The sequence below is a fragment of the Leucopleurus acutus genome, assembly GCF_964270905.1.
Source record: "Leucopleurus acutus genome assembly, chromosome: 11".
Taxonomy (NCBI): Eukaryota; Metazoa; Chordata; class Mammalia; order Artiodactyla; family Delphinidae; genus Leucopleurus; species Leucopleurus acutus.
The window spans coordinates 4,297,101-4,313,926 of NC_139152.1; the positions used below are offsets into that span (position 1 = coordinate 4,297,101).

At 61.2% G+C, this 16,826-nt stretch overlaps 1 protein-coding gene across 4 annotated transcripts in view; it reads left to right on the forward strand.

Annotated features, from left to right (window-relative positions):
• TSPAN9 (tetraspanin 9) overlaps positions 1 to 16,550 on the forward strand; it is a gene marked incomplete at its 5' end in the record, with an annotated part of 181,512 nt that extends 164,962 nt beyond the window's left edge. For all 4 annotated transcript variants that reach the window (XM_082850857.1, XM_082850859.1, XM_082850858.1 and 1 more), the window contains 6 exons: positions 11,361 to 11,552; positions 11,910 to 11,984; positions 13,117 to 13,218; positions 13,839 to 13,970; positions 14,298 to 14,381; positions 15,773 to 16,550. In XM_082850857.1, the coding sequence (XP_082706983.1) occupies positions 11,361 to 11,552; positions 11,910 to 11,984; positions 13,117 to 13,218; positions 13,839 to 13,970; positions 14,298 to 14,381; positions 15,773 to 15,844 (657 nt within the window). In that variant the 3' untranslated portion in view covers positions 15,845 to 16,550. The remainder of the gene's footprint in view (positions 1 to 11,360; positions 11,553 to 11,909; positions 11,985 to 13,116; positions 13,219 to 13,838; positions 13,971 to 14,297; positions 14,382 to 15,772) is intronic.
• Between the last annotated feature and the right edge of the window lie 276 nt (positions 16,551 to 16,826).

Below are 16,826 nucleotides of genomic sequence, written 5' to 3' on the forward strand. Positions count from 1 at the left end.
TAGGTCACACAGAGCACTGAGTGGAGTTCCCTGTGCTCTACAGTAGGTTCTCATTAGTTATCTATTTTATACATAGTATCAATAGTGTGTATATATCAATCCCAGTCTCCCAGTTTATCCCACCTTAGTATCCATAAGTTTGTTCTCTACATCTGTGTCTCTATTTCTGCTTTGCAAATAAGTTCATCTGTACCATTTTTCTAGATTCCACATATAAACGATATTATACGATATTTGTTTTTCTCTTTCTGACTTACTTCACTCTGTATGACAGTCTCTGGGTCTATCCACGTCTCTGCAAATGGCACTATTTCATTCCTTTTTATGTCTGAATAATATTCCATTGTATATATGTACCACATCTTCTTTATCCATTCATCTGTTGATGGACGTTTAGCTTGCTTCCGTGTCCTGGCTCTTGTAAATAGTGCTGCAATGAACACTGGGGTGCATGTGTCTTTTGGAGTTATGGTTTTCTCCGGGTATATGCCCAGGAGTGGATTGCTGGGTCATATGGTAGTTCTGTTTTTAGTTTTTTAAGGAACCTCCATACTGTTCTCCATAGTGGCCGTACTGATTTACATTCCCACCAACAGTAGGAGGGTTCCCTTTTCTCCACACCCTCTCCAGCTTTTACCGTTTGTAGATACCTTGTCTGGCTTTTGTGGAAAGGGGTTGACACAGTTCCCGGCGTGGATTAGCGGTCAGGAGATGCTAGCTTCCTCATCCGTGTTCTCAGTATCATCATTGTCATCGTCACCACCCTTGTCACCACCATCACTGTCACCATCCCTGCATTTTTCCCCACCCTCTTAGTCTACAGGTGGGTCCCAGGCACGCTGTACGCAGCGGCTGGCCTTCCCCTCTCCAAGCATGGACATGTCCAGGGACTCCTTTCTGATGTATTTGGGACGCCCTAGGTCTAAGCAGTGGGGTCTGGTGGGTCAGAACATGGTTTCCAGAGGCAGATTTCCTGGGTTCCTTCACCACCTAACCTCTCTGTGCCCTCACCCTTCCAGGTGTAGGACGGGAGGACGAATGACCTCCCCCTGTCCCCACCATTGGGTTGGGAGGATTAAGTGAGGCAGGTGCGGCCAAGCACTCAGAACCACGGGCACATGGTTGGGGTCCCTGGCAACACGGCTTCGGGGGGGTAGTGAAGACAGGGAAGGTGCCGGGTGGGTGAGGACAGGGCGTGAAGCTCCTCCCTGAATGAGCTCCGTGACCTTGGGCGCGCTCGCCTGCCAGGCCGTGGCCTGGCTGCTTTCAGCGAGTGACCTGATGGCAGTGGGCACATCAAGGAGTAGAAGGCGGGCCAGGGCCTCCTGTTCTGCCAGATGACAGCGTCGGCCCAGGGCCGGGGCGAGGAGGGGGTCTCAGGCTGACACGTGAAGTTGGTGCAGAGACCATCTCTGGCAGAGGAACCTGAACTTAACCAGCCCGTGTCCCCCACAGAACATGTCAGAAATGTCAAATTCCGACGTGGGTGGACACGGCTCCCGGCTGGCAGTATAAACAATCCGGCTCTGAGCAGAGCATCCCCGGAGAGAGGACCAATCGTGTCGGCTGCGTCCGAGGCTTACAGCCGAAGTGTGTGTGGGCGGCTGTCCTGGGGCCAGAGCTGGAGCTGGTTGTCCACCACGATCCTTCCCAATATCTACACATGTAATCAGGGAGTGTTATTTGCTGAGCTCAAGCCAGGGAAGACTGTGCCCTTTACATTATGAAAGGGCCTCCGTTCTGTGACAGGCTGAATGGAGGCAGCCCTGACGAATGAGAGGCACCCAGAAGTGGACATATTTTCATGGCGTGACTCTTCTTCCTCTCTAGGGGGGCTGGGGGCACCTTTCCTCAAACAGGGAGAATGATCCCCACCCCCTCCCCATTCTGCAAGGTGAGTTATAGTCTCCCAGATCATTTGAGCTCTTTGCCAGAAAGATGTGATGTGAATTCAAGGTAGCCCCTGCATTTTCCAAGGAGTCTGAATAATAGCACAGTACCTTGTACCATATTTATATTCCGAGGAACACAAAGGGCTCGGCAGGCATAAGCCTATCCATCCTCTGTGTCCCCGAGTGCTGGGGAGGTGTTTTTTTCTCCCTCGGTCTTTCAGCGGAGAGACGTCTCAGAAAGGCGGCTGGACCATTACTGTCCCCTGGGGCTCCATGTCCAGAGATGCGGGCTGTGGACGGTTCTGCTTTCTCAGGGAAGCCCAGGTGGCCCCAGTTTCAACATGAACCTTGAAGATAGGTTTCTGAAACCCATCCCTGACTCCCAAGGCAGCCCCAGCTTCATGTTTTATTCTGTGCTTCGATGCCGTCAAGAGTGCCTTTCTCCCCAGAGGCACAAAGTAAAACAAATGCAGGAAGGGAAAAAATATGCCTGTGGTGGGGAAATCCTTTCTCCAGACTCCTCTGACAAGTATTTTGAGTCCTTGGCGCTTTTCCCTCCCAGCTTACCGTGACCTTGGGAGTCCAGACAGTGCCTCTTGCTGTGGCCCAGGCTATCTCCCCGTGGCTCCCTCCCGGCTCCAGAGCCATGGCGCTTGGGGCGCAGGTGATGAGGGCTCCGTGCACACCCCTGCCCCAGCACAGGGCATCCATTCTTGCACTAGCACCTGCCCAAGAGTTGCTGGTCTTGGGTGGCCCGATGCGCCAAGCTGTGTCCTGTGGAGTGCTGACAAGTTCTGGAGTTTGGGGTCACCTTCCCCGACTCTCCCAGCGAAGGGCAGTCCTCCCACTGGCTCAGGGAACGGAAGCGTCCAGTGGAGCCAGGACAACCGACTGCCTCCTCCATCTGAGAAGCTCTTCCCGAGCCTGCCCCCTGCTGTTTTAGCCCATCTCCTCTCCTTTATAGAGCAGGGGTGGAACACAGCTGTGTGCTCTCCCGAGGGGAGCAGAACCCCGCCATCCAGGGGCTCCATCCTCGTGGGGCGAGCTTGGGAACCCTGGGTTACAATGCTCCCCTCGTGTCCCTTCTCCCCTGCAGCCACCCCACCCCACCCCACCCCAGCTTGAAAAAGAAGCACGTGCAGCTCTGCCAGCCTGGTGGGCCTGCCCTGGAAGGGCCGCCACTTAGCCTGGGTCAGTGTGGACAGACTGATGAGTGGCCACGCCCCCTTTACAAGGCTGGCAGGCGCTTTGTAGCACCCGCTGCTCCTTGGCGTCCTGACCACACATCAGCCTGTGGTCCATCTGGGCCTGTTCCTTGGGCCCCCTTGGGGGCTCTGAGCTGCTTCCCACCTCCTTTTCTTTCCGTCTCCCCACCGAGTGAGCAGGCCTGTGGCCAGTCCGAGACTGAGGTGCCGTGGCTGGCACCCGAGAAGGTCGATTTGGGCCCCGCTGTCCGATTTGAGGAGCCCAGATGGCCTGGGAACTGGGGCGCAGGTGCAGGTAGGGGAGGTGAGCCCTGTTGCCCTGGAAGCCTTTCTCCCAGACATTAAAAGGGCCGTGTTGGGAGAGCCCAAGGTAGACCCCCTTCCCCAGTTCTAGTCCTTGCCCTTTGCTCCCTGGGCCTCAGCTGTCGTGGAGACTGGGCCTGCTGTTGGCACCCCTGCCCTGGCCTTTGAGGCCCAGGGACAGACACAGGGCTTGCCACCCTGCAGTCCCACAGATGCCTTGGCTGGTGTGAGCCCCTAGGCAGGGCAGGTGCCCTCCGTACTGAGGCCAGGCCAGGAAGCCCAAACAGGTGGGCAGTGCTTCAGCAAAGCCAGTCTCCTCCCTTGCCTCCAGTGGGGTCAGAGGATGCCAGGCCCTTTGTGCAGCCAGCTTGGGGCCAAGGCTGCGGTACCTGCATTTACCCCTAACCAGGACCCTAACTGACTGGAGGATGGAAGGGCTGGCCTCAGGGTCTCAAGAGGGGTCTCCCCCCGTCTCAGCTCTTTCATCCCCAGCACTTTTAAGAGTCCTCGATAGCAAGAGGTATTGTAGCAGGAGCCCCTCTCAACCGATGGGGTATGCCAGTGAATTGGGGGCGTGGTTCCTGTGTTCCCGATGTCCCTGCAAAGCTCGCTGGAGAGAAGTGGGCTCGGGAAGCATGTAACTTAAGAGCTTTGTGAACGTCAGAGACTCGATAGCTCCCAAATACAGCATCCCCGAAGTTTGGCCGCATTGAAACGCTCTCCCCTAGAACCATCTTAGATAGACAAATAACCACATTCTGCAGTAATCAAAATGTGACTGGGTTTTAGATACGCAAATGCTTTATGTCGTGTTTATTCGGAGGAAAATTCGGCTCGGAAACATGGGTGTGATCTCCCTATCACCTCTGCAAGCTGGTGATATTGGAGGCTGTGAAGTTGTGAAGAAATTGGAGGCTTTGAGAAAGAAAGTGTGGGGTTAAAAATAGAATGGCCGAGGAACCATGCTGTTTGGCTTTGAGTCATGTGCAAACTCAATGTGAACCACACCTGTGCTGTGGCTCCCAGCCAAGCCGGGGCGGCACAGGCTGGATTACTAGAGGTATAGAGCTCAGAGTGCGGGAGGGGAGAGTGGTGCCTTGCACTCTGCACTGGTCCCTCTGGAGCTGGAACCTAACTTTTGGTAGTGGAGGGTGACTCAGAGGTGAGAGCCCTAAAAGCCCTTTTATAGGCCAGGAGAAGGTTGGGAAAGGATTTTGTTAGATACAGGCCTTCAAGAACCTCAGGTCCTGCCACACTGGATCTCGGTGGGCTTCGCGGGCAAAACTAGGACTGACGCACGTTAGCCCTGGGGAAGTGGATTCCTGAGTTAATAAGGAAGAATTCTTGACCAATTAGAGCTGTGCAAAAAAGGAACAGAGTGTGTTATTGGCTGGTGAGCACCGGGACCCCGGGGTGCTCAAGCGGAGGCTGGACCCCTGGGGCCAGGCACAGAGGAGCCCTCTCACGGGCGCCCACCCCTTTCCGTGCCCTGGTCCTTCTGTCTCCGGGTGACTTTGGCAAAGATGTCCCTGTGACGTTGTCCCTTCTGTGTGGAATTGGAAGCTCTGTCTGGAGGCCCCCATCTCCCTTTATGGCCGTGACACTGAATGAGCTGCAGCCCACCTCCCCCCCAAGAGGCGAGGGTGGCTGAAACACGATGTAGCCGCCCCCTCTGTCCTCGCGCTGACACCTTTCCCCCTTCTCTGCGTGATGAAGTTCCTAGCAGCCGGCTTCTCCCAGGGCCAGGCAGGATCGTTACCAGCCAGCGCACTGGCTGTGAAATTATAGTCGTTTCTGTTTGCTGTTTTATTCTCCACATCCACTAATTTATTAAATGCTGTTAAACGTTGCACTTAGCCCTGACTCACAGAGAACACGGGGGCGTGCTGAGGCCAAGGATTTGAGGGGCTCCTGCAAAGCAAAGAGAGCGTGGGGGGCAGGGGCGCTGCAGAGACACAGAGGCCGCGGGGATGAAAGTAGCCAGAGGGTGTGCTGAGCTCTGAGGGGACGGGGCAGGTAGAGAAGGCGACTTAAACAGGCGGACGGGGGCTGCAGGGGAGCTGCGGGGACTCGGCACGGGGGCGGTGACGAGGGTGCAAAGGGGGCCTTCTTTTTCAGGTGGGTTTGTGTGTCTGGCTATGGTCCTGTTCCCAACCCCCCCCTCCCTCCCTCCCTCCCTCCCTCCCTCCCTCCCTCCATCCCTCCCTCTATCCATCCCTCCCTCCATCCCTCCCTCCCTCCATCCCTCCCTCCCTCCCTCCCTCCCTCCATCCCTCCCTCCATCCACCCTTCCCTCCCTCCCTCCATCCCTCCCTCCATCCCTCCCTCCATCCATCCCTCCCTCCATCCCTCCCTCCCTCCATCCCTCCCTCCATCCCTCCCTCCCTCCATCCCTCCCTCCATCCATCCCTCCATCCATCCCTCCCTCCCTCCATCCCTCCCTCCATCCATCCCTCCATCCACCCTTCCCTCCCTCCATCCCTCCCTCCCTCCATCCCTCCCTCCATCCCTCCCTCCATCCCTCCCTCCATCCATCCCTCCCTCCATCCATCCATGCATCCCTCCCTCCCTCCATCCCTCCATCCATCCCTCCCTCCCTCCCTCCATCCTTCCCTCCACCCATCCCTCCATCCATCCATCCATGGGACAAATATTTCTGCAGTATCCAGGCATGTTCTGGGCCCCACGGTGGTAGAGAAGGGGCTGAGACGTGAACCTGGCCTGGGAGCATTGGTGTTTCTGTGGAGATGGGCAGCGCGTCTACACAGAGGGCCAGGTAGGGATGTCCAGCCCTGGCACAGGAGGTCCCCCCAGGGAGGGCCTCCTTACACGTTGGGGAGATGGTGGCAGCTGTGGGGGACACAGGCAGTGGCTGCCCTTTGGCTCTAAGCAAGTGAGGGAGGAAGCTCAGGGGGGAGGTTTGTTCAGGGGAGGCTATGGTTTCCCTCCCGGAGAACTGGGGTGCTGTGTGAAAAATACATAAGGACACATGGCAGGAACATGAATTAAAACCACAGATCAGTGTGGTTGCAGCTGAAGATGGGGAAAGGCCATGGGGGTGTTGGCTAATTACAGCAGACTTGATAAATGAGGCCATAGCCTGCGGGCCTCAGTCTGCCTGCTGTGCATCTGTTGGATGGGCCCAGGGTGATGAGGAAGATGCTGAGACCCTGAAGGGTCCTGCACCTTCTCCCTTCTGAAGAGAGAGCCTGGAGGAGGGAGACCCATGGGCATTGCCAAGGGGAGGCGCTGTTCTAGGCCCTGGGGATTTAGTAACGGACAGTACAGACCAGGTCCTGGTCCCTGTAGAGAGCAGGGAACGGACAAATGCCAAGGGTTTGCTCACCTTTGGATGGGGGTTCATTTGGAGCCCGAGTGGAAAATACTTGGAAGTGCCCTTGGTTGGGGGAGGGGCAAGGGGCAGGGAGGCTCGGTGGTCAGGGTGGCCCCTGGGCCTGCCTCTGCTTAGAGAGGAGTGCCGGACCGCAGCAGGGTGGCTGGGGCCTTTGGGTCGGTCAGTTGGCTGGTTCCTGGTGCTTGAGTCACCCCGCCTCACCCCGGGGTTTCTTCCTGCCGGGGGGCTTGAATCCAGCTGGTTGTGTCTGAGACAACCCTCTGCTTTGGGAAGCCAGTTTCCCCGAATGCCACCAGCTGAGCTCTCCAGCGCTGAGCTCTGGCTGTGCCCCTGCAGGCCCCGCCTCCTTCCTGTGCCGGGCGCCCCCCCGCCCCCCGTGTGGGGTGCTTTCCCCCTATCCCTCCCATCCCTCCCTCGCCTTCCCTGCCCCTTCTGTGGCTTCAGAGGTGGCTTCCTGTCCTCTTGCCCTCCCGCCCAACAAACCCCGTCTGCTGCCATTGCCCCCCCCCCAGACATCAGCCCCTCTCCGGCCCTCACCAGCACTGTCCTCCCGTGCGTGACCCTCTCAGAGCTAGGACGCACCCCACCCTGGAGGGACACACCAATTCTTCCTCGGGTGTCTGTGTTCTCTGTGAGTTGGTAGCTGGGGGGTGGACACCTGGCTTGGGCAGGGGGCTAGGGCAGCGGTTCTCAATCTCTACTGGCATTTGGGGCCAGATGTCTCTTTGTTGCGTGAGGGCTGCCCTGTGCCCTGTAGGACAGTTAGCAGCGTCCCTGGCCTCTGCCCACTCAGGTGCCAGTAGCACCCTCGCCCCAAGCTGTGACAACAAAAAAGACTCGACATTGCCAGATGTCCCCTGGGAGTAAAGTTGCTCTGGTGGGACCACCGGACTGGGGTGAGAACAGCGTGTCTCAGGCTTGGATGAGCTGGGAAATTCTCTAGTCCAGATGCCACATCTTAAAGGGCTTTGGGCCGCAGAGAGGGAAAGAACCTTAGGGTCACATGGGAGCAGCGTAATGAAGGAGGCATTTTAGGGAAAGGATTCAGGCAGGTCTTTGCAGGCTGGGCTGAAAAACGGAGGCCAGAGGAAGGCAGGGGCGCGTGGCCGGGACCTGGTGCCTCTCACCCGTCGGGGCTCAGCGGGGGTGGCGCCGGGGCTCTGCGTCAAATGCCGGGCAGCCAGGTCCCGGGCTGGGCCTGGCAGTGTGATGTCCTCGTCTGTGAACTTAGGGTCTGGGGGCTCTGCTGGTTTGGGGTCAGAGACGGGAGCAGAGGGTCCCTCCATCTCAGCAGGAGGCCGAGGATGTGGGGTGAGCAGGGCCTCTCGTTGCCTGCAGGGCCTCATTCATTCAGCAGTGGCCTTTTGGGGACAGGGACGCGTGTGTGGCTCTGAGAGGAAGGTGCGGGACTTGGGTCCAGGCTGCCGGTGGAGGCTGCCCTGCTGTCCGCAGCAGGCCTTACCTGAGACTTACCTGGGGCGGGTGACCTCAGACAGGAAATGAGAGGGAAGCAGAGGTGTGGGGAGCAGCTCGTCCTCCCCGGCGGGCTGTGGGGAGCTAGCACAGCAGGTCAGAGGTTGGGGGGCCTGAAGTCACCGAGGTGACTGGCTCCTGGAGGTTCTGAGCTGTTGGGATTTCCCACATGGGGGCCCCTGTCCACGAGGCACACGGGGAGGGGAAGCACAAGGGGACCTTCCCGGGCCCACTCCCGGTGGGAACCGGCTGCTGGGAGGGAGCCGGACAGTCGTCCCTTGGTATCCGTGCATGCTGAGGTCCCTTATATAAAGTGGTGCGAGTACCCAGAGGACTTTCCCGGGCCCGGGGATGGTCCCGAGGGGCCCGGTGTCTCCAGCGCAGGGTGGGAGGGCGTCCTGCGGCTCCAGGGTCCCAAGGCCAGGCTCCCTACCTGTAGCGAGCGACCTAGCCTGTAGCAAGTGACCTGGCAGCAGCGGGGTCTCCTCTTTTTCTTTTCTTTTTGCGGTACGCGGGCCTCTCACTGTTGTGGCCTCTCCCGTTGCGGAGCACAGGCTCCGGACGCGCAGGCTCAGCGGCCATGGCTCACGGGCCCAGCCGCTCCGCGGCATGTGGGATCTTCCCGGACCGGGGCACGAACCCATGTCCCCTGCATCGGCAGGCGGACTCTCAACCACTGCGCCACCAGGGAAGCCCGGGGTCTCCTCTTTTTCATTCCAGGGTCTGGCTTTTAGAGCCATAAATCTTCAGCATGGAGAGCATGAATTTCCATGGTGTGATTAATGAAAGAAAAATTGAGCCAGCAGCACAGAAAATGACCGGATTGAGCAGAGTCAGTGACAGGTTGGATAAGCCTCTGAGCCTCCCTGCAAACCCAGAGCTCTGACCCGGCTTGGGGCGCCACCTGGTGGTTGCGGGTGTGGGTGGCACCCAGTCCCTGGCTGAGCTGGGTGAATGCCCCGTTGCGTGGGGGGCCGCTCTGGGCCTGGTGTGCCCACACCGCGGACTCGGCCCCGTTCCAGCGGGGCTGCCGCAGGGCACGGGGCGAGGGCGGCTGTCCACGGCGCTGCTCCGCTCGGCCGGCTCCATCTCTGCAGCCCTGGGAGCTGTCTCCGGTTTAGTGACGCGTGGGAATGGCCCCGCTTCTTTCGGCATGCCCCGTCTGGACTGCCTTTCCGTCTCCTCATTTATCAAAATCCTACTCATGCGTCGAAGCCGAGCAAGCCCTTCCAAATACATCTCGAACTGGACTGTCTCTCGGCACTCCTGCACAGCCTCCCGCTGGAGGTCCCTCCAGCCCCGCCTGGTCCCCTGGTCACGGCAGTGGCGTCCTGATGGCTCGCCCATCGCACTTTGCCCTCCGATGCCCTATTCTCCGCACAGCAGCCAGAGTGACCTACTGAAACCACAGATCACGTCCCTGTCCTGCTCCCGGGCTTCCCATCCCATCAAGAACACCACCATTTTCGTTCCCGATGCCTGCGAGCTCCCACCCGCCGGTCCCCCACCACTGTCACTCTGTCACCTCTGGTCCCCGGCTGGCCAGGCTCCCCCCACCCAGGGCTTTGCACTGCTGTTTCCTCTAGAACATTCTTCCCCCGCTTATTTGCGTGCTTATTTACTTCCCCTCTTGTGGGTTCCTCCTCAAGTGCCACCTTCCCGAGGGGCCTTCCCTGCCCCTGCCCCACACTCCCTCTCATCCTGACTTTTTCTTCACGGCACTGGGAAGCCTGTCGTGTGCTTGCTTGTGTGTCCCCTCTTCCCCAGGGCGGGTCTCTGCGGCGCCGTTGCCACCGTTGCCCCGTGCTTAGAGCAGGGCTCGGCTTTAACGAGTACGAGCTCCATTCCGGTTCGTGGAGCAGATGAGAGAGGAAGTCGTCTCCTGGGCAGCCTCTGCCGGTGCCCGGCCTTCCCGCTGTCCGCCTGCGTGTGGCCGCCTGGCCCTCGCTGCCACGTGTCCGCTCCCCGGAGTGGGGGCAGCTCGAGAGCAGAGACGGGCTTGCATCCTGGGGGCCGCAGCGTGGCGCCCGGCTCGGGACCTGTCTCCCGGGGGCTGGCGCCTGGCCCTGCTCACCCTCTTCACGGGCCTCCTTTCTTTCCAAGTCCCACAACGGTCCAGAAGGGGAGTGGTAGTGTCTCATTCCCCACCTGCCCCGTGCACGTGCCTGAGGGGCTGCCCCCTCCCCCTGCCACCTGAACTCTGTGCCACTTACTTGGCCCCCGTGCGTACGGCCTGGGGTGGATGCTGCCCTCCCCTGGCTCCCGTCTGGTCTGAGCCGAGGCCCTGGGAAGGCAGGTCCCTAACGTGGCTGTGGCTCCTCTGTGCTGTAGGTTCTCGGTAAATACCTGTCGGCCGACTGACTAGCTCCCGAGACCCCGCAGACATCCTTGAGCGCCTGGAGGGAGCGGGGGGGGGGTGGGGTGTCAGCTTATGGCGTGTGAAACAAGGCTGCTGTGGAGACCTGCAGCCCGGGGAGTGGGAAACTGCAGCCGCGGGCATCGCAGCCCCAGGGCTGCCGTGGAGCGGAGTGGGTTCCAGCCGGGGGCGGCTGCTGCTCCCTGGGATGGATGGTGAGGTCATGGCGGACCCATGCCCTGCACGTCGGCCAGCCCCTCAGCCAGGCCAGGGAGCCCCTTCCTGTTTCCATATGCGTGAAATTTGTTCTTCCAGCTCCTGAGGACCATGGACAGGTGGCCCTTCCGGTCAGGGCAGCGGGACCCAGTCACCGCAGGGTCTGGCTCTGAGAAACTGGCTCGGCGGTTCCCTCCCAACCTCCTCACTTGCTTCCATGACCATGTGGCCCCTCCCCGCCTCCTTCCGGAGCGCCAGGCCCTCCTCTGCTGAGTGGGACCCCCATGGCCACGCACGTGCAGCTAGGACCTTCTGTACTTGTTACGTGCTTTCCCTGCGCCTTGTTTAATTTGTCCTCATTGACGTGACCCTCTGAGCTTCGAGAAGCTAGTTCCATCCCGTTTGACGCGGAGAGGTCACACCACCCAGCTGCACCCTGTCCGTGTCTCACGGTTGGGGCCGGGGGAAGTGGGGGCAGTGGAGGGACACGCAGTCCTTTGAGTCTTGTGGAGACGGATACCAGAGCAGTGCCGGGCTAACAGGCTTCCCTTTCTCTCCAGCTCTGTGGCTGTGGACTGCTTGGAGTGGGCATTTGGCTCTCCGTGTCCCAAGGCAATTTTGCCACCTTCTCCCCCAGCTTCCCATCGCTGTCTGCAGCCAACCTCGTCATTGCCATAGGCACCGTCGTCATGGTGACGGGCTTCCTCGGCTGCCTGGGCGCCGTCAAGGAGAACAGGTGCCTCCTTCTGAGTGTAAGTTGGACCCCAGACCCCCCAGCCCTCCGAACGCTGGATCGCCCTGCATCTGAGCCCCTGAGCCCCCTGGGTGCCCAGCCTGAGCCCGGAGAAGTAGCTCCTAGAATGGTCTTTGCCTGACCCCACCCCTCTTCCTCATGATTGGCTGCCCCTGCCCTAGGTGCCCCTCCCACTTCTTGACTGGTGTCTGCCTCCTCTCCCTGCCCTCCCCATCTGGGAGTCCTCAGGAGCCGTGGCCTCTCCCGTACCTGGGAAGTCCTGTCTAGGTGTTACCTGTCCCCGGCCACCCCGTTTGCACCCTGTCCCCGGCCGGGACCGCTGCCACGTGCCCACGCCTGCACCTTCTCTTTGCAGTTTTTCATCGTCTTGTTGATCACCCTCCTGGCGGAGCTGATCTTAATTATCCTCTTCTTTGTCTACACGGACAAGGTAAGCCTTCCAGGAGGGGAGGGGGCGTATGGAACTTCCTTGCCCCTGGGGTTGGGTCTGGGAAGCCGGAGGAAAAGCAGTGACAGTTCATACTTGTGAGGAGAGGAGAGCTAAGAAGGGCCTGGAGGAGAGGTTTTGGTGGGGGCTCATTGCCTAGTGTAGTCTTAGGAAGTGGAGTCCTCCAATGACCACGGGATGCCACGGACGGCCTCTGGCACAGAGAGCTCCCCATCACTGGGAGTATTCACACACAGTTGTGGGGAAGGCATGCAGAGCTCACGAGGTGCCTGGGCTGGGTGATAGGAGGGTAACCTATTGGTAACACAGGGGAAGCTTCCAGGTGACAGTGCGTAGGGCTCACAGTGGAGGCAGCTGTGATTCCACGTCCAGAGACCTTTGGGGACAGACAGCTGCTCCCAGGCTGCCCCGGGGGTTCAGGAGGGTGGAGCGGGGACCCCTGGCGACCCCGCCAGGCTGGACGGTTCCCTGCAAAGTTGGGGAACTTCTTCTGGGACCACCAGGAACGACTGGCCAAGCGCGGGCTTTGGGCTCGGTGGGCCCTTTGGGTGCGTTGTACCCAGAACCGTGTTACCATCTTCTCCTTGGGTCCTGAAGGAGGCGCCCGGGCCACGCTGAGAGGGAGAGGCACTGTCAGGATTTGTAACAGTAGTTCCTTTGCATCTCTGAAAAGGAGGCACGAATAATACTGCGAGATCCCTGCGGGCCAGCCTTGTTCTCAGCTCTTTATGGGAGTCCTTTCCTTTAGCTCTCACAACCCCAGAGACAGAGGCTATTTTCTAGCTTCACAGACAAAGCAGAGGTGGGCCCACGCTCGGGATGGCTGATCAGGGTGTGTCCCGACAGGGGCAGCGTTGGGGGGTGTCGTGGCCTGGAGGCAGGTGGCCTGTGCGGGGCTGGTCCTGGGACCAGGGCAGCTGAGGGGCTTGGGCTGTCCCCGCCTCCGTGTCACAGCTCTGGCCCGAAGAGCTCGGCTCTCCAGGGTCACCCCCCGGCCCCCGGCGGGCCTCCCCCGCCCGGGAGAGCTGTGGCCAGCTGTCCTGGCCGACCTGGGAGAGCTGGGGAGCGGGGCGGCCTCCTGCTCTCGCCCGACCTGTCTGCCCTCACCTGCCAGGTGAATGAGAACGCCAGGAAGGACCTGAAGGAAGGCCTGCTGCTGTACAACTCGGAGAACAACGTGGGGCTTAAGAACGCCTGGAACATCATTCAGGCCGAGGTGCGGGGTCGTGCTGGGTGGGGGGGCGGGGCCTGGCCTCAGACTCTGGGACCCGGCTGGGCACCCTGGCCTTCTGGGTCAGGCACCGTGTGGCAGCCGCAGAGGGGTGAGGGGGTCGGCAAGCAGGGCCTGGACGTGGCCCGCAGCTGCGGGGCCCAGGGAGCTGGGAAGGACGGATGATCGAGAGGGCACCTCGTCCAAGCCCTTCCTTTCTGAAGCTTTGGCACGAACGACAACTTATTTTAGCAGCAGGGTTGCCTCCCTTGTCATGACTCAAGAGGTTCTGTTCTAAGAGGAAACGAGTTAGCACAGCGCGAGGGGGCAGGGTGCTACAGCCAACTTAGAACGGTCCACAGAGCCAAGAGCCAGGGGGCTGGTGGGCGAGCGGAGGGCCGAGCGGCCTGCCCAGCGCCCAGCTCAGAGGGCAGGTGACATTGCCTTCTCCCCATCCAGCCTCCAGGAAGGAGCGATCACTTCCTCCCCTGGGCCCGGCTGAGGCCCAAAGAAGGGACGAGAAGGCTGAACTCCACGTGGCAGCTCCCCTGGGGGCCGGGTGACAGGGGAAGCCCAACGGGGACGCCGGGTGTGGCCCGTCTGACCCTGGGCCCCTCCCCCTGCAGATGCGGTGCTGTGGTGTCACCGACTACACAGACTGGTACCCGGTGCTGGGGGAGAACACGGTTCCCGACCGCTGCTGCATGGAGAACTCCCAGGGCTGTGGGCGCAACAGCAGCGCCCCCGTGTGGAGGACGGTGAGGCTGCACCCCACCCCACCCCAGGGGTCCGTGCGGTGGACAGCCTGGGGACGGTGGCCCGGGCCACCAAGGAGGTGGCTTAATGTGGGACGGGCGGGGATGCACAGGCCTGAAGCCAGAAGGCAGGTGGGCAGTGGGGGATCTGGGCCCACATCTGGGGGCGTCGGAGGTCGGAGGGAATGGGGTCTGGGGCTGTGCGGCGGGGTCTTGTAGGCGGAACCCCTGGGGGAGATGCTCGAAGGCAAGAGGACCGGGGCCGGGGGGAGGGGCAGAGGCGCAGAGAGGGTCACGCCAGCGCCTGAAGCTGTGGTCCTCGCTCCCCAGGGCTGCTACGAGAAGGTGAAGATGTGGTTTGATGACAATAAACACGTGCTCGGCACGGTGGGGATGTGCATCCTGATCGTGCAGGTAAGGGGGCCGTCCAGCCTCGTGCAGCTCAGCCCCAAAGCCCGAGGGAGAGAGGACCGACGGGGGCCCTGCCCCTCCCCGCCCGGGCTGCGCCCCCGGGGCCTGTGCGAGCCTGCAGGAAGCCCCCATGGGTTTGCCTGTGACATGCCTGTCCCCACAGCACGGGGACGTTTACCCTGTGACTGAACTGAACGGCGGTGAGTCCTCGGGCGTCAGCTGTGAGCAAGGCCTACAGGCGGCCTCCGCGGGGTCTGCCCCATCCCGTGGGATACGTGCGACCTGGCAAGTGGCGTAGCCGCTGTGCCTTCGTTTACACATCCGCGTAGTGGGCGTGATCATGGGCCGCTTCTCAGCGTTATGTGAGTTTAATAGCCGACACGTCGCACAGGGGAGGCGCTCGGGAAGGGCTCGCTGCCCTCAGCCAGCGTTTCGCGGGCGGTCGTGCTGTGCAAGGCCCAGCGTGGGTGACGGAGGGGGACTCGCAGGGGCCCCCGGCTCCCTCCTTGAAGAGAAGGCTGACGTGGTCAGAGTAGGAGCCCCCGGCCTTTCTGGGGGGGCATTATGGGCTCCCCCTTGCCCACTTGTATGTAACTCCTACCCTTGGTGACCACCTGACCCTGACTGGTCCATCCACGGGGAGATGAGCTCCTGCACGAGGTCCCCTTTCTTCCCTAAACCCCGCGGGCCGGACCATGTCTGGTCATCTGCGAGCCTCCGAGCTTAGCAGACAAGCCACCGTCCCTGCTCAGGGCTCTGACGGAAGACGGGCTCATGGGAGCAAGGGTCTCTCTGGTGCCGAGAGTGGGGCTCGGCTCGGGGCTGCCTGCAGCCCGGCCTGGACCAGGACGCCGGGGCCAGGCTGGGCCCCTCGGTCTCCGAGGTCACGGGCAGACCTTGAGTGTGAGTGCCACGGGAAGTACCGTGTCCTTGGCCACGCGATTCGCGGCCAGTGCCGGTGCCCGGGAGGCCGCAGGCTGGCTTCCTGCACGTTCTGCCCCGCTCGGGATCGGGGGGCCGAGGGGGCCCAGATGAGTGGTAACATCCTCCCAGCGGAGCAGCGGTCAGACGCCACGCCATGTACCCCAGGACCCTGCGGAAGTGAGGCGGGGGGCTGTCCACGTCCTGCCGCTACCCCCACGCCCCCAGCTCCCCGTCGGCTGCCACTTAGGGTCAGGTCCTGCCCTCACCGCGGCGCTCTGAAACGGCAGGTTTCTGGGCCTCGAAGCTCGGTGACGTCCCGCACGGACAGTCCGAGCGGCCGCGGTCCCCACGTGCGGCCTCCCCTTTTCTGCATCGTTCTCACTCCGCCAGCATCTGCATCCTGCAGGGGGCTGCCTCACACGCTCTGGGTGCCCGTGGCCCCCATCTGAGGCCTTCCCCGTGTCTTTCAGATTCTGGGCATGGCCTTCTCCATGACCCTCTTCCAGCACATCCACCGGACTGGGAAAAAATATGACGCCTGAGCGGGCCGGCCGAACGCCCCGGCCCCGCGGACACTGCGCCAGGGAAGAGGCCTTCAGCTTGTGTCGCCTGCCCGCACCCTCCAGACTGCTGACCCCTGCGCCCGCCGCCCTGGCCCGCCTTCCCCGCCGCCCGCTGCAGCCTTCTTGGCGGGCGGAGGCCAGGGAGGAGGAGGTGCAGAGACCTCGGGGTGCCGGGGTGCCCGGATACCTGTGTATTTGCCAAAGAAGACAGGGTGGGCAGGGGGTGTACCCTGGGAGCCCCCCGGCACCAGTGCGCTTCTGCCCTGTCCTTCCTCCGCTGACACTTTGTCCCCGCGTGGCGTGGGGCGGGAGGCGCAGGGCTCCCTCCCGGTGGAGAGACTGCGCGGCGGAGGCCCCGGTGCCCCTGGCCACCCGGAGAGCGGGTGCGCAGACGCGGGCGGGGCTGACGGTCTCCCGGCCGGGCCCCTGGAAACATCTCGCCCAGGCTTTTTATACCTTACAGTGTAACTTTTCTATTTTATTTTACTCTGATTACGATTATTCAGGAATACTATCTCTTGGATAAGTTTAGGGTTAGCTTTCTGATTTATAACTTTTTACTGCGTTGATTTCTGTAACGGTTTGATTTTCTTTCTGAGGGTGGGGACAGGCAGGGACAGGGCGTGTCCGCCCGGTTTCTGTCAGGACAGACCGCTGTGCACACTCAGGAGGCTCTCGCCAGGATGCACTGAGGGTGGGGGAGCAGGGAGCCTGGGAGGGGCAGGGGAGACGGAGGCGCAGGAGGCCGTGCGGGGGCGAGGCCTGCAGGGTGCAGCGTCTGCCGAGGCCCAGGCCGCGTGAGAGGCCCGGGCCGGGGGTCCTCTGGGGGCTGCGGGTGCTTTGCTTGGGAACGAGGCCGAGCGGTCGTGGGTCCTTATGCGTCACTGATGAGCAGTTCCTTTTCCCTTCTTCCTCCCTCCTGCCCTCTGTGGGCCCAGGAGGCTCCCCTTCCACCCCTGCG